General features: G+C 41.2%; 1 protein-coding gene across 1 annotated transcript in view; it reads left to right on the top strand.

Annotated features, from left to right (window-relative positions):
- The window catches only part of ROCK2 (Rho associated coiled-coil containing protein kinase 2), a 158,858-nt gene extending 135,010 nt beyond the window's left edge, over positions 1 to 23,848 (top strand). The window contains exons 32-35 of the mRNA XM_050950609.1: positions 175 to 436; positions 1,205 to 1,418; positions 20,172 to 20,271; positions 22,120 to 23,848. Of these exons, the coding sequence (XP_050806566.1) occupies positions 175 to 436; positions 1,205 to 1,418; positions 20,172 to 20,259 (564 nt within the window). The 3' untranslated portion in view covers positions 20,260 to 20,271; positions 22,120 to 23,848. The remainder of the gene's footprint in view (positions 1 to 174; positions 437 to 1,204; positions 1,419 to 20,171; positions 20,272 to 22,119) is intronic.
- The last annotated feature ends 1,043 nt before the right edge of the window (positions 23,849 to 24,891 follow it).

The raw sequence follows: 24,891 nt of genomic DNA, 5'->3' as shown, positions 1-24,891 counted from the left end.
AATTTTTTTATTAAAGAAGACAAGTATAAGTGAGAAAAGTAGGATCATATAAATTGTCAGAAAATCTATTCTAACCTACTCTAATTTGTATTCCTGAATTTTTGCTAACTAAATAATTGCCCTTTACCTACACCCGTTGTGTATGAATGTTGTGTTTTTTTGCTTTAACTCTAGATTCTGTATGCTAATGAAGGAGAAAGCAAGAAGGAACCAGAATTTCCTGTGGAGCCTATGGGAGAGAAATCAAATTACATTTGCCACAAGGGACATGAATTTATACCCACTCTCTATCATTTTCCAACCAACTGTGAGGCTTGTATGAAGCCACTGTGGCACATGTTTAAACCTCCTCCTGCTCTAGAGTGCCGCCGCTGCCATATCAAATGTCACAAAGATCACATGGATAAAAAGGAAGAGATTATAGCACCTTGCAAAGGTAAGTAGTGAATAATTGAATAAATGTATGGTTGCCAATTAACTACAGGGGATAATTCAGATACAGGTTTCTCATAATGATGTGATCTCAGACGAGCTCAAGGTAAAAGGTAGCAACTGCTGGAGTGACAGATCCTTGGGTGCATATCAGGATTCTGTTAGGGAAGATCAGCTCACTGCAATACAGTGACATTCAGCCAGCACAGGGACATGTATGCCACATACTTTCAGTGCTGTCAACATCATAGGGAAGGGTTATCCAAAACAGCTACTTACTCAGTGGATTGTGTTGCATTTCAGTATGGGACAGAGATGTCAGTGTATGTGGCAATACAGATTATGACACTCAGAAAAGTTACTCCCTCTGGGCTGAGTTCCACAGTTCTCTATGCTCAATATCTCTTATGGGCATATGAAATGGCTGTAACAGGATATGTTTGTTTCCCTGTATACCTGCTTCCTTAGTAACATGGAGAATAATCATCCCCTTATCCTCCAAATGGAAGAAATAAGAAGGGGTTGCAGCCTGTGGATAGATTGGAAAGTCTCCTCTGTCGGGAACGTTAAAGGTGCTGTGGCATAATCTATACCCAAAGTAGCATTGTGATCATGGCAGCCCAAGTGGTAGCTTTATACTGGGTTTGTATAGCACCACTTGACTTCTACTCTGTGCAATTTATGAGAACCCAAGGATCTGGTCATTAGTTTTTAAGGTGAGCTCATGTAAAAAATTTAATAATGAGATTTTGTTTTTAAATTTATCTTACAGTATATTATGATATTTCAACTGCAAAGAATCTACTACTGTTAGCTAATTCTACAGAGGAACAACAGAAATGGGTGAGCCGATTGGTGAAAAAAATTCCAAAAAAGCCTCCAGCACCCGACCCCTTTGCTCGATCTTCTCCTAGAACTTCCATGAAGGTACAGCCAAATCAGTCTATGAGACGGCCAAGCCGACAGCTTCCTCCAAACAAACCAAGGTAACACAAAAATTGCTATTAAAAATGATGATTTTAAACAGTTTCCCACTGCGATACATTGTATTATATAAGTGTTATGGGCAATTCACAAAGATACCTTTTGTTTGTTTGTTTTCCTTTTGTATTTATACTATGACTAATGAAATGTGAGACCATCTTGTCATCTTTTGTGAATTTCAGTATACAAAATATTAAGAGAGCTGTGTGAGGAAGCATGTTTCATTTCCTTATTTAAATGAGCCTATCTCTGAATTAAATCTACTGTATGTGTTATATAATAGGCAGAACTGGTAGCACTCACCTACGTGTAAGGTTTCTTGATGCTTCACATTATAAGATCCTGTTTTCAGTTGCTTATAACTTTGTGAAACTTTAACCATTTGGGCTGAAATTTCCTATGCCACGTGTCTTGGGAACATTGAAGCAAAAATAGTTCTTCTGTTTCAGAGAGTGAGATTAGGGAAAAATATGTTGTTTTTTCTCATGTTAAAAAAGTTCTTACAGGTATTTCATTAAGAGGTAATAGTGCCTCCATGCTTTGGAGCAGGGAATTTAAATCTGTCAATGTTGGTTGCCTTTGTGTCAGGAACGTGCTTTTTGCTGTTCTGAGGGAGACCCAAATTTGACGAATTTACAAGCCTTTGAAAATTCTTAGTTCACACATGCTCAGTAGAGACTTGTTAGAGTTTGGCATCTAAATTCTTTGAAGATTCTGTGTGCACTGAACATGCTCTAGGGCTGCAGACGCTAAGTAAGATTTTCCCTGCAGGTGCTCCTATAGGCAATTGTGGTTCTTCTGTGTTCTCATTGCTTCTGTGGAGGCAACCAGAAACTAGTTAGTGTAGGGGAGGAGCAGTCTGACTTGAATGCAGAGGGAACAAGAGCCAGACTTCAGGGGAGACGTGGGGTAGTAGGAGGAATAGTTTGGGGCAAGGAGCTATGTGGGAAGGAAAGGCTGGGGGATAGTTGGGGCTGGAAATGAACTGGCAGACTGGTGGAGAAGACTAGTACTAGCTAGGGAAGGAGACTGAGAGCCAGGATGGAGACAGAGTTAGGGACAGGGATGCCAGTGCACAGTAGGATGGGGGACTGGGACTAGCTGGACAGTGAGACAGTGACAGTGAGCCATGGGAGGTGAGATGGGACTGGTTGAGCTGAGAGACTGGGAGTCATGGAGGGGAGGGGGAGACTGGTACTTGGACATGGAGCCTGGAAGGGTGAGTTTAGGACTGGCTGGGTAAGGAGACAGGGATTGGCTTGAGCAATCCAGGGCTGTAAAGACTGGGGCTGGCTAAGTGAGGAGATTGGGGCAATGAGGAATGGAATCCGAGATTCCAGAATCTCGCCATTCCTGTGCTGTCTACAAATATCTGTGAAAACCCACTGACAAAAGTCTCTCTCCTCCCTCTACTCTAGTTCTAGAGGATGACAACATACGACTCTTATCAGTTACTCTGTTAGGTCAAATGACAGAGATCTGTGCAGTGGATCTAAAGGTTCCAACCCTGCTAATTACCCTTGTGGGTGTCAGTGTGATTCCACTGGATGGAATTTGTGCTTTTTCAGTTTGCTTTTTTGAAAAATCTAGGACAGTAGACACACAGACACACTTACTTTAAAAGTTGCAATGTCTGCACTTCTTCAAACCATACCTCAAGATTTCAGGTTGGGGAGCCAATTAATGATCATCTGTGAAAAGTTTGGTATAAGTGACTTGCCCGTCATCACACAGGAACTTTGTGGCAGAGACAAGGATAGAATCCATTTTCTCCAGGGCAAGGTTCAGCTGCCTTCACCATGAAACCATCCTTTCTCTTCTTGGAGTCGTCTGCCTCATTCACCCCACACATTCCAACTTCTGCAAAAAAAATGAAGTAAGGATCTGACAGACAACAACCTTATTCATTACGCAACACTAATTCATTGTCTGTGCACTGAATGAGGCAGGAGTTCTGTGGGGAAAAAAGAGCAGGTATTTGTGTAATTCAAGTCCCTATAATAATGCCAGTTCACAAGAGGGCTGAATTAAGGCAACCTTAATTCTGGAATTGCCTAACTTTTGAGTGCTTGACTTTGCAACCTTAACAATGTTTTCCGTGTTTGTGTGCACGCACGCAAGTAATGTGTATATACTGTTACACGAGCCCTTTGAACATGTAAAGTGCTAAGTGCTGGGTATTCCTGTTAAAGCTCACCCAGTGTTTAAGTAAATAGGCTACTTCTACCTTCTCTATTGTCCATCTACATGTGAGGAAAAATTGGCATCAGGACTATTCCTGTCCTCAGAACCCTCAGTGTCAATCTTACATAACTTCCTAAAGGACACAGAAGATATTTCTCTTTAGGCAACTTTTCATCCTGTGTTTCCAGGCACAAGTACTATTATTTACCCACTCACCACCCAGCCATCCTAAAGTTTTGCCACAGTTTGGGGGCAGTGAATCTTTAGGATTCAAGGGTGGTAGTTGGCCCATTTCCCACCCACTGTCAGCCCGTCCATTGGACAGCTGCATGGACAAATTTCTGTATCCCTTACCCTTTATATCACTCTTCTCAGTGCAGAATAAATGGAGTTGTCAAGCTGTTTCCCACCACAGTTCCCTCTCCTCCAGATATAGCACCGCAAGAGCCAGTCTCCTGCATCTTCAGTGCCCTGAGAAAGGAGTTCCACGTAAAGGGATGGTCTCTTCATCTCTAGCATCTAATTGCTGAAAAACTAGGAGTCTTGACACTTCAGAAGTGTTCCTTCCAGAGAACAAGAGAACATACTCCTCAATAGGGACTGTACTTTCTTTTATTTTCCTTCTCCAGAACACAGGGGCTGATGTAAATAAAAAAGATTCTTCTGACTCAAAGAGCACAGAACTCAGCCAAGTTCTCAGAGTTCTTTGTGGGAACAAAGAGAAGTTTCTGATAAAGAGCAGCAGGACTCCCCATCCTTTTTTTATCAGTTGATAGCCATCACAGATAACAAAGAGATGTTTTCAACAAATGTGCTTTTCAGAATAAAAGACCCTGCTAAGCAGCAAAGTGATGGTAGAACACAGATGCCAGGAAGTCAGTAACATCTTATAGAATTATAGAGCTATAAGGCTGAAATGGACCTTAAGTGGTCATCTAGTACAACCCTCCGTGCTGAGGCAGGAATCAAGTATACCTAGACCATCCCTGACAGGTGTTGGTCTAACCTCTTCTTAAAAACCTCCAATGACAGGAATTCCACAACCTCCCACAGAAGCATATTCAAGTGCTTAACTATCCTTATAATTAGAGATTTTTCTCCTAATACCTAACCTAAATCTCCTTTGCTGGAGATTAAGCTGATTACTATTTGTCCTATCTTCAGTGGACATAGAGAACAATCAATCATCATTCTCTTTATAATAGCCTCAATATATTTGAAGACTGCTCATAGATTCGTAGGCCAGAAGGGACCATTGTGATCATCTACTCTGACCTCCTGGATAACACAGGGCCATAGAACTTCCCCAAAATAATTCTTGAGCATTATTTCCAATCTCAATTTGTATGGCTTCAACTTCCAAACACTGGATTGTGTTATACCTTTCTCTGCTACACTGAAGAGCCCATTATTAAATATTTGTTCCCCATGTAGGTATTTATAGACTGATCAAGTCACTCCTTAACCTTCTCTTTGTTAGGCTAAATAGATTGAACTCCTTGATTCTGTCTCTATAAGATACGTTTTCTAATTGTTTACATGTTCTCTTGGCTCTTCTCTGAACCATCTTCAGTTTATCAACATCTGTCTGAATTGAGGACACCAGAACTGGACACAATGGTCCAGCAGCAGTTGCACCAGTGCCAATTACAGAAGTGAAATAACCTCTCTGTGCTTACTCTAGATTACCCTGTTTATGCGTCCAAGAATTGCATTAGCCCTTTTGGCTGTGGTAATGTACTGGGAGCTCATGTTCAGGTAACTGTCCTCCAACCTAAAATCTTTTTCAGAGTCTGCTTCCCAGGATAGAGTCCCCCTTGTCTGTAAGTGTAGCCTATGTTCTTTGTTCCTAGATGTATACATTTATATTTGGCATATTAAAACTCATATGTTTTCGTGTACCCAGTTTACCAAGTGATCCAGATTGTTGTGTATCAGTGATCTGTCCTCTTTATTATTTACCACTTCTCCAATTTTTGTGTTATCTACAAACTTCCTCAGTGAGGATTTTGTTTTTTTCCAGATCACTGATAAAATGTTAAATGGCATACGGCCAAGAAGGAGACCCTTGTAGGACTGCACTAGAAACACACCTGCTCGATGATTCTCCATTTATAATTACATTCCAAGACCCATTACTGTTTCTTCACATGATTGGTCCCTATGTATATTTCAGATGTGGGTACAGATGTGCCTCATGCATCTCAGTCTGGAGATTTTTATTACACTGTGTCCATTGGGCTGCACGTGCACAGTTCTTTTCATGTTCTGAACCGAGGGCATAAGGGGCAGGGCAGACTGGCCCCTTTCTAGTTCCTTCTTACTGCTGCATGGCCTAAGTTAGAATCTTCTGTGTCCACAGCTTCTTCCCTTGACTCCTTTGGTCTATAAATATATTGTAAATAGTTTTGGTATTTTATTCTTTTAGTGTTAACTACTAGTGTAGTTAGTTATTTTTCCCTGCCTCTGGAAATCCTCCCAGGGAAGTTAGGATTATGCCCAGAGTCCCAGCATTCAAGAATTGCATTTTCTGCTGCCACTCCTTTTCAGTGGATGACGAACACCAATGCTGCCTTTACTGCCTAGGTGGGGTTCACATTTCATCTAAGTGCAATATTGGCCTCTCCTTCCCTCTCAGAACTCATGAAAGTTGAGAGCTAAGGTTTAGAAAATATCTGATGGAGAAGACCATGAGACCCCATCAGATCTGGGCCATGGAAATGCACACCATGCCTCCCCTCTCCCCCCCCCGAAGTAGATTGGCCCCAGTCAACAAGAAGTGCTCCTCTGAACACAAGCTCAGGAGTCAAAGCTAAGACTTCCAAGTCTAAGGAGAAGGCTTCTCATGAGTGCAAGCGGCTTCTCACAAGCATAGAAACAAATCTTTTCCCAAAGCTTCCCTGAAGACAAGAGATCCCTCTCTGTCTGCATTCTTCAAAGTTGGGAGAGTCTTTGTGCATGGGTTCTGAAGATTTAGACCCAAGTAAACCACCTCAGCAGGAGGAAGTGGTGCAGAGGAGCATGGATACATCAGTTCTGGTATTGGTTCCAATGTGTAAACTGAAAGACAGACATCCCTTCAACATCCAAGCAGTGGACAAAGCAGGCGGCTGCCACACAATGTTATAAGAGAGCATTGCGCAACTTTAAACTTCTAATATTCTTTAGTTGATCAGCAACAAAACAACGTTTACTGGGATGACTTCAAGTGTGGAGTTACTGTACTAATTTTTCTTTCACTGATGTTCTAGCCTCTTTCTGTTGGTCTTCTTATTTCTATCACAGGCACACAGATTAATCATGTACACATGATTTCTCTCTCTACCCCCATCTACCTTTGACGGTGATGGAGAAGTCTGTTAGTTTCAGATCATAGGAGCTACCTGCTGAAATCCAGTGTAGAGGCAGGAAAAGCCATATTTCCTTCTCTCTCTTAGTTTTTAATACCGAATGCACTAAAGATAAATTTACTCCAAAAGCAAAACAATAAACTGATCTCATTTTTAATATCCTTTTAGGTTAGTTCTAAACGTACTTACTACTTTGCTATCCAATAGCTTATTAGAATCACAGTCTAATTAGCAGTTTTCCTGGACTAAAAATTCTTCAGCAGTACAGTTACTTTTTTGAAGATGAGATTCCACTCCACCCCAACCTTCTAGAAATGAAACTTCATATATTTATATTGTGTGATTTAGAACTTCAGCTATACCAAAATATTGAAAGCCTTAGTGGGAAAGTGCAGGCAACTTACTGCCTGTCTGGTATTTCTACTGAAAACCCAGTTCTTACACTTAATATTTTGTGTGTGTTGAGCTGGGCTGCAGGAAAATGTAGGTAAGTTACATGTTTAAGAGAAGCTATTCCTGGAGAGAAGGGATAGTTCAGTGGTTTGAGCATTGGCCTGCGAAACCCAGGGTTGTGAGTTCAATCCTTGAGGCCATTTAGGGATCTGGGGCAAAAATCTGTCTGGGGATTGGTCCTGCTTTGAGCACGGTTTGGACTAGATGACCTTCTGAGGCCCCTTCCAACCCTGATATTCTGTGATTGGTATCTTTCCACTCACTTCGCTGGGATTTGGGTCAGGCCCTACATATATTCCCAGTTTAAAAAAAATGTTTAAAATTGAGTTAAAGTTTGAGGTGATATAGAGTAATTTAAGAGTAAAAAACATTAGAGAGATGTTGCAATTATCACAAAACCAAGCATTACACATGCAAAATTCAGAGTCAAGGTTACACTTTAAAGGAATCCAGGTATTTTAAAGTACGGAAACACATAGTTCAGGCGCACAAACCACCTTAACTTCTCTACCCTTTACTGATGCCATGCAATAACAATACACTTACTATACTTCTAATGTCCATAATCCTCTTTGCTTGTTAGTAAATGCTACAGAACACTAAGGAGGGCCTGCACTGTTCAAACTGGGCCCTTTCCTTATCTCAGATATGTGTTATCATCTATGTAACTTGTAAAATCAGCAGCTGAGCAAGCATACAGAACTGCAAGAATCTGCCTTAAGAAGATAGCTAGTGATACGTGAATATATAACTAAAATTGGCCCCGTAGTATTTTGGAATGTGATGAGACAACACAGTATAATTGTTTAATTTAACCCTTTGAATTTTAGGACTGAATGGTAGATCTAAATTAATTAATTAAATCAGCCACAGACTGATTTTCCCTCTGTGATATACCAGTTTTAAATTATCTCAGATTTCAGACCTAATCAGATTATAGGTTAATTTTAATACAATTCAGTTTTTAATGCCATTTTTCACTAGCATAAGAACAGCCATGCTGAGTCAGACCAAAGGTCCATCTAGACCAGTATCCTTTCTTCCGACAGTGGCCAATGTCAGGTGCCCCAGAGAGAATGAACAGAACAGGTAATCAGCAAGTGATCCAACCCTCTGTTGCCCATTCCCAGCTTCTGGCAAACAGTGTCTAGGGACACCATCCCTGCCCATCCTGGTTAATAGCTATTGATGGATCTATCCTCCATGAATTTATCGAGTTATTTTTTGAACCCTGTTATAGTCTTGGCCTTCACAACATCCTCTGGCAAGGAGTTTCACAGGCTGACTCTGTTCTGTGAAAAAATACTTCCTTTCATTTGTTTTAAATCTGCTGCCTATGAATTTCATTTGGTAGCCTCTAGTTCTTGTGTTATGAGAAGGAGTAAATAACACTTCCTTATTTACTTTCTCCACACCTGTCATGATTTTATAGACCTCTGTCATATCCCCCTTAGTCAGCTCTTTTCCAAGCTGAAAAGTCCCCATTTTATTAATCTCTCCTCATACAGCAGCTGTTCCATACCCCTAATAATTTTTGTTTCCCTTTTCTGAACCTTTTCCAAGTCCAATATATCTTTTTTGAGATGGGGCAACCACATCTGCACGCAGTAGTCAAGATGTGGGGCGTACCATGGATTTAAACAGAGGCAATATGATATTTTCTGCCTTATTATCTATCCCTTTCTTAATGATTCCCAATATTCTGTTTGCTTTTTTGACCGCCGCTGCACATTGAGTGGATGTTTTCAGAGAACTATCCACAATGATTCCAAGATCTTTCTTGAGGGGTAACAGCTAATTTAGACCCCATCATTTTATATGTATAGTTGGGATTATGTTTTCCCATATGCATTACTTTGCATTTATCAACACTGAATTTCATCTTCCAATTTTTTGCCCATTCACCCGGTTTTGAGAGATCCTTTTATCGCTCTTCTCAGTCTGCCTGGGACTTAACTATCTTGAGTAGTTTTGTATCATCTGCAAATTTTGCCACCTCACAGTTTACACCTTTTTCCAGATCATTTATGAATATGTGAAATAGGACTAGGCCCAGTACAGCCCCCTAGGAGACACCACTATTTAACTCTGTCCATTCTGAAGACTGACCATTTATTCCTACGCCTTGTTTCCTACATTTAACCAGTTACCAATCCATGAGAGAACCTTCCTTCTCATCCCATGACTGCTTACTTTGCGTAAGAGCCTTTGGTGAGGGACCTTGTCAAAGGCTTTCTGAAAATCTAAATACACTGCATCCACTGTATCCTCTTTGTCCACATGCTTGTTGACCGCTTCAAAGAATTCTAGTAGATTGGTGAGGCTTGATTTCCCTTTACAAAAACAATGTTGACTATTCCCCAACAAATTATGTTCATCTATGTGTCCAACAATTTTGTTCTTTACTATAGTTTCAACCAGTTTGCCTGGTACTGAAGTCAGGCTTCCTGGCCTGTAATTGCCAGGATTTCCTCTGGAGCCCTTTTTAAAAATTGGCATCACATTAGCTATCCTCCAGTGACATCTCAATCTGGGACAATTCCTCAGTTTTGTCATCTAAAAATAATGGCTTGGATTTGGGAATCTCTCTCACATCCTCAACCATGAAGACTGATGCAAAGAATTCATTTAGTTTCTCCTCAGTGCCTTATTGTCCTTGAGTGCTCCTTTATCATCTCGATCGTCCAGTGGCCCCAAGGCTTCTGATGTACTTAAAAAAAAAATTTTGCTACTACTTTTTGCATCTTTGGCTAGCTGTTCTTCAGATTCTTTTTTGGCCTTCCTAATTACATTTTTATGCTTCATTTGCCAGAGTTTATGCCCCTTTCTATTTTTCTCATTAGGATTTAACTTCCACTTTTTAAAGGATGCCTTTTTTGCCTCTCACTGCTTCTTTTACTTTGTTGGTTAGCCACGGTGGTTCCTTTTTTGGTTCTCTTACTATGTTTTTTAATGTGGGGTATACATTTAAGTTGAGCCTCTATTATAGTGTCTTTAAAAAGTTTCCATGCAGCTTGCAGGAATTTCACTTTTGGTGCTGTACCTTTTCATTTCAGTTTAGCTAACCTCCTCATTTTTATGTAGTGCCCCTTTCTGAAATTAAATGCTACAATGTAGGGCCATTGTGATGTTTTCACTGCCACAGGGATGTTAAATTTAATTATATTATTGTCACTATTACTAAGCGGTCCAGCTATGTTCACCTCTTGGACCTGATCCTGTTCTGCACTTAGGAATAAGTCAAGAATTGTCTCTCCTCTTGTGTGTTCCAGGACTAGCTACTCCAAGAAGAAGTCATTTAAGGTGTCAAGAAACTTTATCTTTGCATCCCGTCCTGAGGTGACATGTACCCAGTCATATGGGGATAGTTGAAATCCCCCCATATTATTGAGTTTTTTTATTTTTATAGCCTCTCTAATCTCCCTGAGTGTTTCATAGTCACTAGCACCATCCTGGTTAGGTGGTCGGTAATCTATCCCTACTGCTATATACTTATTATTAGAGCATGGAATTACTATCCATAGAGATTCTGTGGTACAGTTTGGTTCATTTAAGGTTTTTACTTCATTTGATTCTACTCTTTCTTTCACATATAGTGCCACTCCCCCACCAGCACGAACTGTTCTGTCCTTCCGATGTACTTTATACCCTGGTATTACTTTTCAGAGGGTATTACTGTGTCCCATTGATTATCCTCATTCCGCCAAGTTTCTGTGATACCTATTATGTCAATATCCTCATTTAATACAAGGCACCAATCTTATTATTTAGACTTCTAGCATTGGTATATAAGCACTTTAAAAACTTGTGACTGTTTAGCTGCCTGCCATTAGATGATTAATTGAATGGGACTTTTTTCATTTGATGTTTCTCATCAGATCTTACCTGTATTTTATCATTTTCCATCCTCTCTCTTTATTAGGACAGGAGATCTCCATTTATAGATCCTCCCCTAAAGGATGTCCGAACCACATGCTCCTCTGCACCTGTCGGCTTTCCCCCAGCCCTTAATTTAAAAACTGTTTTACATCCTTTTTAATGTTAAGTGCCAGCAATCTGGTTCCATTTTGGTTTAGGTGGAGCCGATCCTTCCTGTATAGGCTCCCCTTTTCCCAAACGTTTCCCGAATTTCTAATAAAGCTGTACCCCTCCTCCCTACACCATCGTCTCATCCATGCTTTGAGACTCTCCAGTTCTGCCTGTCTGACTGGCCATGCGCGTGGAACTGGAAGCATTTCAGAGAATGTTACTATGGAGGTCATGGACTTCAGTCTCTTACCTAGCAGCCCAAATTTGGCCTCTAGGACCTCTCTCCTATCCTTCCTTATGTCATTGGTACCTACATGTACCATGACTATTGGCTCCTACCCAGCACTACACATAAGCCTATCTAGATGTCTCGTGTGAAGGCTGCAGATCTCTCCAAACAGGCAAGTCACTGTGTGGTTCTCTGGGTCATCACAGTTAAATAATTCTGATGTATTTTTGACCTGTACTAACAAAGGTGTTTGTTTCTCTGAAAACCACAGCTCCCATTAACACAGACTGTCCTCTGATAGGACGTAGTGGAATGAGAGCTACCCTATCTGATCGGGTTATACACCCGTATTCATTCTCTTCAGCTTTACATGACTGATATGCAAATTATATTCTGAGAAAAAGCTTCTGGAACTTACTTGTATATAATACTGTACAAGAAACCCCTGTGTTAATAGAACATTAAGATTGAATAGGACGTTGAAGGTTTAAAATAAAACACTAAAGTCAGGAAATATAAAAGTTACAGTTGAATGTTAACTCTTAACTCTGCCCTTTTTTGTGTAGGCACCTCACTGATCTTTATATATAGATCACATTGTATTTCTGAAAGACAATTTTATTTTACAATCCTAGATAACTATGTGTAACATCTTGTAGCCCTATTGTATGGGATTCTCTCTGCTGTCCATTATTTATAGGAAAAGTTCACATTAAATTTTACTTATATAACATGGGAGAAAAAAATCATGATTTATGCCCATATACAGCAAGTGGATTTGTTACAGAGACATTGATACATGTAAAAAGAGAAGGGACAAAATTTGTTAAGTCTTATAGTCCCCAAAAAACTTTTACAGTAATAGCCATCAGAGGATTAAACCTTGCCTGCTCTTGCAGTAACTGAGTTCCCCCACTCTTAACCAACTTGTTTCTTTCAAATGAATGGTCATTGACTTGCTTTTCAGTGCTTTGGCTGAGTGTGGTGCCAGGACCATTCTTGCACCCCAAAACAACAAAATCATAACCATGGTAACAACTTGTAAATAATTTACTTTTAGACCCATCAGTGATGATACAAAAGGTAGGCTCCAGTAGTTCTATTTCAGAGTTAAATTTGTATTATTATTGCAAAGCCAGTCAAACTGTGTGAGTATATCAGCAAAATACATAGAGTACGTCAGTTGCCAACCATCCACTAAGGAATTATTCTAATAGAGAAAAGTCCTTGGAAGAATATCCTTTGCTAAAGCACTAGTTTTTCCAAAGTTGATGTTGGTAGGATTTTCATGTATTTATAATCAGTTGAGTATCTCTAGTAAAACATGTTTGTTAATGAATTTTCCTCCCAAGTCCTTAAAGCTAACAGTTAGAAAACTATGCCCCAAAAACCCTTCACTAAACCTGAACATTTTAGTAGCCTTCTGATGGTCATGTCTAGTCCATATTTGCCCAATTTATTAAACTGATACTGACTATGTTGAAGTGAACATCAAGCTTTATTGACATGAGAAGTAAATATTGACACAGGTGAAGCTTAAAACAATATATAACTTGAGTGGCAATAAATCTGGATGTTCATCCCAGGAAGACTTTCTTACATTCTGGCATACTTTCAGAATATCTGGAATGCTTTCCATTGTAGTCATGAAATAAATTCCATGGTATTTAAATTTACATTCTAACTGGTAGACAAAGTTAGAAGTTAAAAAAAAAAATTCATCCTGAACCAATCAGGCAGTAGAAGTTTGTAATCAGATTGAATCATGAATCCTGCCAGTACTGTCTTCTGACTGTTCAGGAGCAAAGCAGGATGCACTTATGTGCATATTAATTGTAATCTAGTTGAGCAATCACTTGCAGAAGAATGTTAAGTCAATTCCAAGTAGGTGTGTGCATGCTGCTTGCACAATCATCAGAAAGTTTTCCCCTAGCGGTACCCATCGGGTTGGCTGTGGAGCCCCCTGAAGTGGCGCCCTTATGGTGGTGAATATAGGTCTCTGCTGATCCGCTGCCTCTTCAGTTCCTTCTTACCACCAGTGACGGTCGTTGGAGCTACTTTGTTCTCTTGCCTCGGGCAAGCTCTTCTCCTAGCGAACAGTTGTTCTTGTATTGTATATAGTTATACTTAGTGTAGGTTTCCTAGTGTTTTAGTTAGTTAGTTCGCAGATAAGTTTCTGTTGGGGGTTCTCTCTCCCCTCACTCCCCATTTTCTTACTCCCCTCTGGGGACCAGGGTATGCCTCGGTCTCAAGGCTTCAAACCCTGCCGGTCTTGCCAGAAGCCTATGCCTGGAGGAGATCTTCATGACTCATGCTTAAAGTGCTTGAGAGAAGCCCACCAGACCAACAAGTGCAAGATCTGCAGGAGCTTCTGCCCAAGGGCTAATAAGGAGAGAGACTTTAGACTTAAGCTCCTCCTTATGGAGTTGGCTCTCTGTCCCTAGCCAGCTCAGACCACATCGGGATCCATGCCCAGCACTTCAGTAAGGGAGGCCGTGGTGCCAGTGAAGAACTCTGGGTCCAGAGACCCGCAGCACCAGCACTCTCTGGCACTGAAGACAAGTTTGGTGACTACTTGGCACCGATCTCACTCGCAAGTGCTGCATAAGAAATGGAGAAGAGCCAAAAAGGAACGCTCGCCAACTGTCTGAGCAGTGGAACATGAAGATGCCTGCAAAGTGCATCCCACGTTGGGACACTCAGCTCCTGCTCAGGGACAGCCGGTACCATTGATTCCGGCTGCCCAGGGGGAACCGTTGAGTCCAGTCCCGTTGAACTCCCCATGATGAGAGAGCCAAATTGGGGAGTTGGACATGCTGTCCACTCCTGACATGTTCGAGACTGCCAGGGACCTCAGAGAGAGCACTCCCCGGAGCTGTCAGAGCCAAAATACTGGCAGCTCCCGCACGGCACAGGGGGGCTAGACTATCCAAGGGCAAACGGGCCATGCTCTGGCACCGGTCGTCCTCACCTTGGCACCAATCACCAGCACCATCCCTCATGGCACCGCTGTGGAGACCAAGATCAGACTCGTCCTCAGAGTCGGAGCTGAAGTCAGATGTTTCCAGATGCTGCCGGCACCAGTCTCGTCACTCCAGGCATAACAAGACGCAGCAACTTCTGATGATGCCCTGGCCACCATAGTGGAAGGCACCTGCTCAATGGACGTTTTGAACCCCATGGGCATATCATCAAGCCCCAGGTCCCTTTCAGTTTCCTTGGACAGATGGGGACCTCCATCTGCTTCCATGGTGAGGAAACCTCCAAGGGATTACAAGCCCAGCACCTGGGCCAGCACTGGACTCAGCACCAATTTGCATCCGGTACCGCATCTGCCACTGCACAGGAAGCTCCTGCACAGGAGGACCTCTGTGAGTTGGAAGGTCAGGAGGACCCCGTGCCTATGAGGGCTTCTTCATCCTCCTCCCTGGACGAGGTACTAGTGAGCTCATCTGCCTCCTTACCGGCTTTGGACAATAGAGCCCACCAGGAGCTGCTCAGAAGAGTAGCCCAAAATCTGGGCCTGCAAACAGAGGCGGCGTCAGAAGAAATGGACCCTACAGTGGACATTCTGATGCCAGAAGGTCTTTCCAGCATGGCCTTGCCATGGACCAAGACCATCCACACTACTACCAAGTCCCTCTGGCACACTCCTGCTTCCATTTTTCCCGCAGCTAAAGGGCTGGAAAGGAAGTACTTTGTACCTTCTAAGGGGGGTTGAATAACTTTTCACCCACTCTCAGCTGGGTCTACTGGTCGTGTATGCAGCCAATGCAAAAGAAAGGCAGGGTCACTGGGGCCCCAGTCCAAACTTTAAAGAGGCAAAGAAGCTGGACCTCTTTGGAGCGGGGGGCTCCAGCTTTGAATTGCCAATCAGCAGGCAATTCTTAGCTGCTACAGTTTTAACTCTTGGAATTCCCTGTCCAACTTTAAGGAGCTACTTCCATCTGACTACCACTCTGATTTTGGGGCGGCTCTGGAGGAAGGCAGGACTATTGCAAGGACTTCCTTGCAGGCTGCATTAGACTCTGCAGACTCAACCACCTGTACAATGTCCACGGCCATTGTCATGTGGTACAGCTTGTAGCTACAAGTCTCGGGCCCAACCCTGGTAGTCCAACAGACTATCCAGGACCTGCCATTCAATGGTGCATGTCTCTTCGCTGAGCAGACAAACTCTAGGCTCCATAGTTTCAAGGACTCTAGAGCAATCTTAAAGTCTTTGGGGCTTCATATGCCAGCCCCACAAAGAGAGCATTTTAAGCCTCAGCCCCTGCCTTGCTTCTACCTCTCTCAGCTGAGGCAAGACTATAACAGGAGACGGGGTAGGAATGGAGGACCATGTAACCCTGGTGCACATGACATTCCTCAGGCTTGGTCTCATTCTAAATGTGGAAAAGTCTACTATAACCCCTACACAGAGGAATACAGTTCATCGGAGCCCTCCTGGACTCGACCCAGGCCAGGGTTTTTCTCCTGGAAGCTCGTTTCCTCACAGTGAGCGCTGTCATAGAGGATCTTGAGAGATTTCCCCACTATGATGGCACAAACTTGTCTGAAGTTGCTCGGGGATATGACTGCCTGCATGGATGTGGTACAGTGTGCCAGGTTGTGGCCATATCCTCTTCAGGCATGGCTAGCCCAAGTTTACAGGCCAAACCAAGACCACGTAGACAGACTGGTCCCTTTTACTCCTAGGGTTCTTGAATCTTTCCAATGGTGGCTCAACCCACAAGCGGTATGTGCAGGAATGCCCTTCTCCATGCCTCAGCTGTCGCTGTCTCCAGTCACAGATGCGTCGGCGATGGGATGGGGGGGGGTGCACCTGGGTGAACACAGGACACAAGGCCTCTGGTCCCAGGCAGAACTTTCGCTGCACATCAACGTCAGGGAGCTGCGGGCGGTTCTCCTCTCTTGCCAGATGTTTCAAATCAATCTACAGGGTAGATGTGTATCTGTACTGACAGAAAATACCACAGCAATGTTTTATATAAACAGACAGGGTGGTGCTCGCTCCTCTACCCTGTGCCAGGAAGCCCTCAAGCTGTGCACTTGATACAGTTGGAGGCCTCGTACCAGCATGGCCATGTCAGCACCGGTTCACCATGCTGCTGGACCTGTCATTGGATACGCCCATGACTTTGCCCTTGGTTCCTGACTTGATCACACAGGACCATGGCCACCACCTCCAGCACCCCAACCTACAGTCTCTCCATCGCATAGCATGGAAACTCCATGGCTGACTCCGCCAGAACTTACCTGCTCAGACTTGGTTAGGGAGGGTCTCCACAGCAGCAGGAAGCTTTCCACTCATGCCACTTATCTGGCAAAGTATAAGAGATTTTTCATTTGGTCCCTCCATAAAGGTTGTAGTCTGTTGCAGTCTTTGATTCCCTTTATCTTGGACTACTTGCTTTACCTGAAGCAACAGGGGATGGCAGTTTCGTCAGTAAAGATGCATGTGGCAGCAATCTCGGCTTTCCATCCGAGCTCAACGGGACACTCAATGTTTGCTAACCCTGTGGTGGGCCATTTCCTCAAGGGGCTGGATGGACTGTACCTCCAGGTAAAACAACCGATCCCTCCATGGGGTCTTAACCTGGTGCTCTCAAGGCTCATGTGCCCTCCATTTGAGCCCCTAGCAACGTGGTTGTTGCTCTACCTGTCTTGGGAAGTGGCATTCCTAGTGACTATAACATCAGCCAGAGGGGTGTCTGAGCTCAAGGCTTTGATGTCCGAGCCCCCTTATACCTTATAAGGACAAGGTACAATTGCAGCCGCACCCAGCTTTCCTCCCAAAGGTAGTTTTGCAATTTTACATGAATCAGGACATCTTTCTGCCAGTGTTCTATCCTAAGCCATTCTCTGGATGTTGACAGGCTTTGCCTTTTACATCGAGCGAACAAAGCCATTTAGGGAGTCGGCGCAGCTCTTCATCGCTATTGCCAAAAGAATGAAGGGTCTCCCTGTTTTGTCTCAGAGAGTCTCTTCTTCTGTCATGGCCTACATCAGAATGTGCTATGACCTAGCAAAGATTCCAGCCCCAGCATTGACAGCGCACTCCACAAGAGCACAAGCTTCATCTGCAGCATTCCTGGTGCAGGTCCCCATTCAGGACATCTGCAGGGCGGAGACATGGTTGTCTGTTCACCCTTTTATGTCGCACTACACCATCACTCAGCAGGCTAGAGATGATGCTGTGTTTGGTGGAGCCATGCTACAATCAGCAGCTTGGTGAACTCCGACCCCTCCTCTGGGGTACTGCTTGGGAGTCACCTACTTGGAATCGACATGAGCAATCACTCGAAGAAAAAATAGTTACCTACCTTTCATAACTGTTGAGCAACACATCTCGAAGAACATGTCCATTCCAAGGCCCACCCGCCTCTCCTCTGTCGGAGTATCTGGCAAGAAGGAATTGAAGAGGCAGTGGGTCAGCAGGGACCTATATTCACTGGTATAAGAGTGCCACTCCAGCGGGCTCCACAGCCAACCTGATGGATACCGCTAGGAGAAAACCTTCCAGTGATCATGCATGCGGTGCACACACACCTACTTGGAATTGACATGAGCAACACATCTCGAAGAACAACAGTAACAAAAGGTAGGTAACTGTTTTTTATTCCAGGCTGTATTACTGAGCTCTAAAGAAGCAAACCATAGACTTTGCATTGTCAACATCAATTTTCAGTTAAGATTTTCACGTATGTAACAGTCTACTTTCATCGTCATGATTTTTTTAACAAAATCTTCATGTAGCATAGTACATAACTTCTACATTTTATTACTAATTTTTTTTAGCTCTGGCCCTGTCTTTCGAATCATTCTTCACTGATTTTTTTCTATACTGTGTATTTTGCCATAGCAACAGTAAGTAATAGGGACCTGTGTCTCATCCTGTGAGCATGCTGACCATACTAACCATGAGAATTCACTTAAAATCTGTAAATGACAATATTTTGAAATATATATATTTATATATATCAATCAATCACATTTGGTAATCTAGTTTTTGAAAAAAAAACAAATTTATATAAGTATATGTATTTTCTGAATGACAGGCACATATGTTAAACATATTTGTCATTTTTGGATTTTATATATTGCTTGTGTGTTGCTGTTTTAAATCTTTCTCCTTCATAACCTGTATACACTGTTTCTGTATCCTAGTACAGATGTGGTTTTTTAAAAAAATTAAGTCTGGTGCTATTTTCACCTACTGCAAGAGTTTACAATATGGAATGTATATTTTTCTTTTGTATTCTTCATTAAGAATGAGGATTCTTCCCTCATACGACTTGAATATCCTGATAGTTTCTTTTAAGTTTCTCACAGCTGTTCTTTTTAATAATTTAAAAGAAAGCAAACCATTTCCACATACACTATGTGTAGTTTCTGATTATCAGTTTCATTGAGACACTGAATCATGGCAAGAAAGATTAACCTTAGCTTCCCCACATAAATGACAACTTATTTTTTTCTTGATATCTTATATTTGCTATAAGTAAGGTGCCACAAGTACTCCTGTTCTTATATCAGGAATGACAGCACTTACAGCTCATAGAATAAATAAATATCAAAACTTCAGTGAGTAATCATTTTTTGAAAGTTAAAGAAATTAAAAAAAAACTCAAAACCCATCATATTTAATACACGTAAACTAATTAGAATAAATACATGCTTTATTTTAAACACTATGCCAGAGTGGATTCATTTACGCACTTATTTAGGTTAGTATTTTTCCTCCGTCCTAGCTTTGTCATGTTTAAAGGCCTGATGCAATATCCATTGAAGTCAATGGAAAGACCCCTATTGACTTTATTGGGCTTTCGATGAAGTCCTAAATGTCGGATGGTAAAATCTACATTAATTTATTTGGAAATCCAGACAGACCAATCCCTTTAGTGCTTTAGTATTAATTAATCTTGACTTGCATAAGATATCAGCTTTTTAGATGAGCTGAAACAATTGTTAGTGGCTCACATATTGTTTCATGGAAGGTTTAGCAGATGAGCATAAAATTGCAGCTCAGTCAAGAACTGCAACATCAAGACAAGATGGCAGTTAGCCCTTATGAAGCTTTAGAGTTTGTTTGTTTTTTTAAACAACTTTATGAAATGTTACAAAAATAAGGGTTCCTGACTTTAGTCTGAAAGAGTCATATGAATTAGTAAAACGGAATCTAGTGATTTATGTGTCAAATTTCCAGCGTATAAAATATACTAATCTACATGAGCACTAAATTGATCTAGTTGATTAAAACAGATTACACACACAGACACACATTTAGCATGGCCATGGACTATGTATAGAGAAATGAAAACTCTTGTTTAAAGATTAATCCTCATTTATAACCCACTTTTTGTTATTCCACGTCATGAAATGTTAAATCAGAAGACTGTGTACACAAAGCAATATTGTAATAGATAGTGATAATTTTAATAACATTGGACTTTAGAATATTTTAATAAAGAGTAGTCCATTTTAAACATCAAAACCTCCTATTGCAGATTGCTTGATTTGGCATTTAAAGGCTGGGATTGGTCATTTGATGATGTTGATGATATTGATGGTGATGACGATGTTTTTGATTTCTGAAGATGTAAAAGGGTAAATCAAAGTAGTGAGGAATGCATTGTTTGAATAGAGCATGCTCGTTGGGTTTTGTTTTTCAAAGCAGAAAAAGTATGAGAGATCTCATTTTTAATATTATGCATTCAAAAATGAGATTTCATTCAGTTTGGAAAAGATCAATTTTCAGAGGAGTCACTTTAACTAAAAATGTGTATTTGCCTTTTATGTACGTACGTTTAATTATAGTTTTCTGTTCAGAAATCATGTCTATCTGCCCCAGTTGAGTGGAAAAAGAGAGAACTGCTACTGTCAAAGAATATACTTATAGGAGTGGTAGTACTGCTAGCCTGTACAAACCAACCATTTTTGAGATGTAAAAATAATTGTCACATTTTAAACTTTGACATACTGAAGATATGTCAGTTTGCAGTAAAAATGCCTTTTTAAAGTGTAAAGTGACTTGTCTATGTCTAGCAGACTGGAAACAAGAGCTTTGCATTGTGTATTTCCTACTAGTGCTATGAAATACAGATTTATGACTTGGCTTTGCTCTGTAGTGTTGTGCTTTTTGGGTTTCTAACAATGCACTTGAAAAAATTCTAAGTAAAATTGCATTGCTAATGCACCGAGCTGAATTCCTTGAATGCTATTGTAAATATAAAGCAGTTCTGTTTATAATTAAGTAAAACTAGTTTAACTGAAAATGTTCTAATTAGTTTGCAAAGCTCCCCCAGCCCCACACCCCTCTTCCCTGCTTCCTGCCTCCATTGCTTCTTAACTATGGGGGGCGGGGTCACTGTATGTGGAGCTGCTGTCCCATCCACCCAACCCCCATGTGTCTGGACTTCCGCCCCCCATACCCAGACCCCCTTCTGAACCTCACATCCTCCCCCACACACACCTGGACTCCCCACCAAGTCCCATGCCCCTGAACCCAGACCACTCCCTGCTGAGCCCTACACACTTGAAACTCCACCCCAATGAGCCCCACTCCCTGTGCAACTGGACCATCCCAATGAGCCATCCAGACCCCCACCCCACCAAGCTCCACTCCCTCAACACCTGGACCCCTTGATGAGCCCCCTACAACCAGACCCCTTCCCCCCCCACGAGTGCCAGACTCCCTCTGCCAAGCCCCAGCTACCTTCATCTGGACCCCTCCTGCAGAATCCCATTGTCCCTGTGCTTGGAACCCCTCTCCCCAATGAGCCCTGTGTATTCAGATTGTACCTAGACCCCACCTTTGAGCCATGTTCACCCACATTGCCCCACACAGAATCCTCTCAACCGCAGGCTTGGATCCCCTCACACTAAGCCCCTCCACACTTGGATCCTGCTGGTCTGAACCTGCTTGCCCACACCCAGTGTGCCGTGCCTGGCGGGGCAGGGCTCCAAGGTGTTTCTGGAGCAGATCCAGCCCTTGCGCTTTGTCGGGTCAGGTGCAGCCTCTCCGCTGAGGATGTGCCCTGGCGGGGGAGGAGAGCTGCAGGGCGACCTCCCACTTCCATGCAGCCTGTGGCCTGTGCTCTCAGCTGCCATGCTGAAGCATCCACAATTATTTATTGACAAATAACATTTGCAGAATTTTAAAATATTTTGCACAGAATTTGTATTTTTTGGCACAGAATTCCCTCAGGAGAATGCTCAACTAACTGGATTATTAGTATCAGTAAAAGGTAATTGTCTTAATCTCAGAATAGGTTTGAAATTGTGGTGCATAGGATACAGTGGTTTTAAATAACATAATGCTATTTAGTGCAAATAAATAGCATTTGTTGCAAGTGTGCAGAAGTGCATATTTAAAGTAAAAATTTGGAGCAAATTTCTCTTTTCAGAAGAGGAGGGTGCATTGCCTTTACTAACCAACCCTTTCTTCTTTTTCAGCTAACTGCCTTCTGTGAATGCAGTCACTATTCAAGGTGATAATTTTCTTCTCATTAAAACAAGACTGAAACATGATATCCCAAAATTTATTAAAATATATATATTTTCCTGAGAGACTGTGCTATATATATCAGAGGTTTACAATTTTTTGCTGCAATATAAATTACTAGTCTCTGAGGGGTTTTTTATAATTCCTTGGGGTAACTGATCAAATGAGGACCGTTGGTAATAGTATAAGAATACTTTAGGTAACCTTTTAGAGTCTTGTTCCAAAAAAGTTTATCTTGGCAAGACACACACACTACATTTCACAAAAGAACTGAGAAGAGTGAAAAGTAAAACTGAAGAAATCCATCTTTCGACTTTGATAGAGAGATGCCACCAGCATGTCTGCCGGAAAAGAAGGCGGGAAAGATCCACCACAGTGGTATAGACTGCATCTTTAAGAAGTGACCATTATACTGTGTATATATATTGTACTGTAATACTGCAAAAGGGTTTTAAAAAAAATTTCCACTTTATTTTTTTATGCATATTAATCAGATACCATTACTTACTGCAGTTGCAACTATGCACTTGTGTAAAGCCATAATGTTGAAGTTAATATCTTTCATACATGTTTATCAAAAGCTGCATGTCATTGTTGAGCAGCTAGTATAATGAGATGTTTGAAGTACATACTCATTTCAATTATTTCATAATGGGCAGTCCTATTTTATCTATCTGAATGCCTTAATTTAATTTTTTCAAGGTCTATGCCCATTCTCTGTATTTAAGGAAAAAAGAATGTTTACCAGCTCTTAGGATACAAATTTACTTTGTGGCAGAAAAAATAGTGCACTATTTTTACACACAGTTATATCAATGTCAGCCTATTTTGAATGTATATTGATTGGGTTTGGGGTGGGAGGGAGTATTGGTTACAGAAACAATAACTGATAGTATTGAAACTAATATAACTTTCATGTGTACATGTAACTTTTCATCCAGTCCTTTTTACAAACCTCAATATTAGTCATTGACTTTATATTACCCTTAAGTGCTATGAAACTTCATTTTGCCTTGTTTTGCATACTCTCCTAGATGTGTTTTTATTTCTGGAAAAAAAAAAAAAGTCTGTGACTATTTTTACATTTTCACAGTACAATATCCAAGGACTGTCACAAACTTTAAAGAAAACTAAAACAGACTAGATGTATTTTAAATTTTTGAATCCAGTTCTCTAGCACATAGCCTAGGCATAGAAAAATATTTCAGTAGTGTGTTTTGAGAACCTATAGCTGGGAATAAAGGGCCTCAGAGGCACTTAATCTGATTTTTTTATTTTTATCTTGGACTTGTACAAAATTATAATTTATGTGGGCTCGTTCATGCTGTGTTCATAATTATCCCAGAAAATGCATGTTTTATACAACTACAGGATGCTATGTTAAACATATTGACAGTAAAACAAAAAAAATATTTAGCCTCCTACTTGGTCTCCTTTTTTTTATATATATATTTATATATTGTGTGGTAGTGTGATAATTAAAAATATGATCTAACATTTCAAGGAAGGAAGACATTTCACTTGATCTTTCCTTTGGGAACAGTGTTGAGATGTTCAAAGGATAGGACCATGACTTGTATAACACTATCATGAAGAGTGGACTTAGGACCACAGAAGTATTGAAAATGAATATAGCTACATTGTATTAGCGATAATAAAATGTAACTGACCCAGTCTGCATTCAGTTTTATATTTATGCATTCTCAACCTAAAATGTTTGTGCATTCTTAAACTTAAAACTAAAATGTGTATATCATTTTAGTTAAAGTATTAGCCCAATGCACAGTAAAAGCTGTGTATCCTTTCCCTGCTTGTTGTGATTTACTGAAATAAAGCATATTTTAGGTAATGCATATTTGCATACAAAACAAAAATTTCGAAATGTATACAATAAAACGGTTTCCATTCACTGAAAGCATAAATATTTTATATAAAAGATTTTGTTACATTGTGGGAAGTTCTATCCTGTTCTGAGTAAGGTAAAATAGTTCCTGATGTTGACAAAGCTGGTAATTAATTGAAATATTTATATATAAAAGGCAGCAATTGTCATGATCATGTGAAAATGAAATCTGTCATTTAAGGGGAAAGTGTAAAGAAATCTATCTAAGACCGGAAGGAGGTCCCTGGCAGCACAACTCCCATGACAACATGCCAAGCAAGACCTAGGAGCTGCTTGAGGCCAGAGCCACTGCGGTGTCTCCATGTGGATGGCCTTGACCTCCCAAGAATCCCTAGGGATCTGCCAAGTTTGGAGTGGCTTTTCTGTGGAAGGAACACCACCCCACTCCAAGCATCCTGTTACAGGGAATCTCCACAAAGAAATCATCCTGGGGGTTTCCTCATAAGAAGTTACTTCATGTGGCTTTTCATATAGGAAGGGATAATATGGCCTCTGAGAGCCAGTATTTTTATAACCAAGTTTAACCTTAAAAATCATTTGTGAAATATCCATCCTCCAAAGAGAGAATATACTGTGATTACCAGCCTCATCTTTGGGATGTGTATGTGTTTGCATGTACAGCACACAATAGTTGCTTGTTACATAGACAGTAAATTGTACTTAGTTTTGCCCTTGCAAGTAACTGATGTTACTGTGGAACTCCCAAATTATTCCCTGTACTAAGGAATAACACTAAGTGTCAGGGATCCTAGAAATCCGTTTGCCATGGAAAAATGTGGTATTTACATTTTTACAAAGACTCTTTAGTTTTTACATTTTG

The sequence above is a fragment of the Gopherus flavomarginatus genome, chromosome 4 (assembly GCF_025201925.1).
Source record: "Gopherus flavomarginatus isolate rGopFla2 chromosome 4, rGopFla2.mat.asm, whole genome shotgun sequence".
In the NCBI taxonomy this organism is placed as follows: Eukaryota; Metazoa; Chordata; order Testudines; family Testudinidae; genus Gopherus; species Gopherus flavomarginatus.
This window is presented reverse-complemented; position numbering and strand designations above follow the sequence as displayed.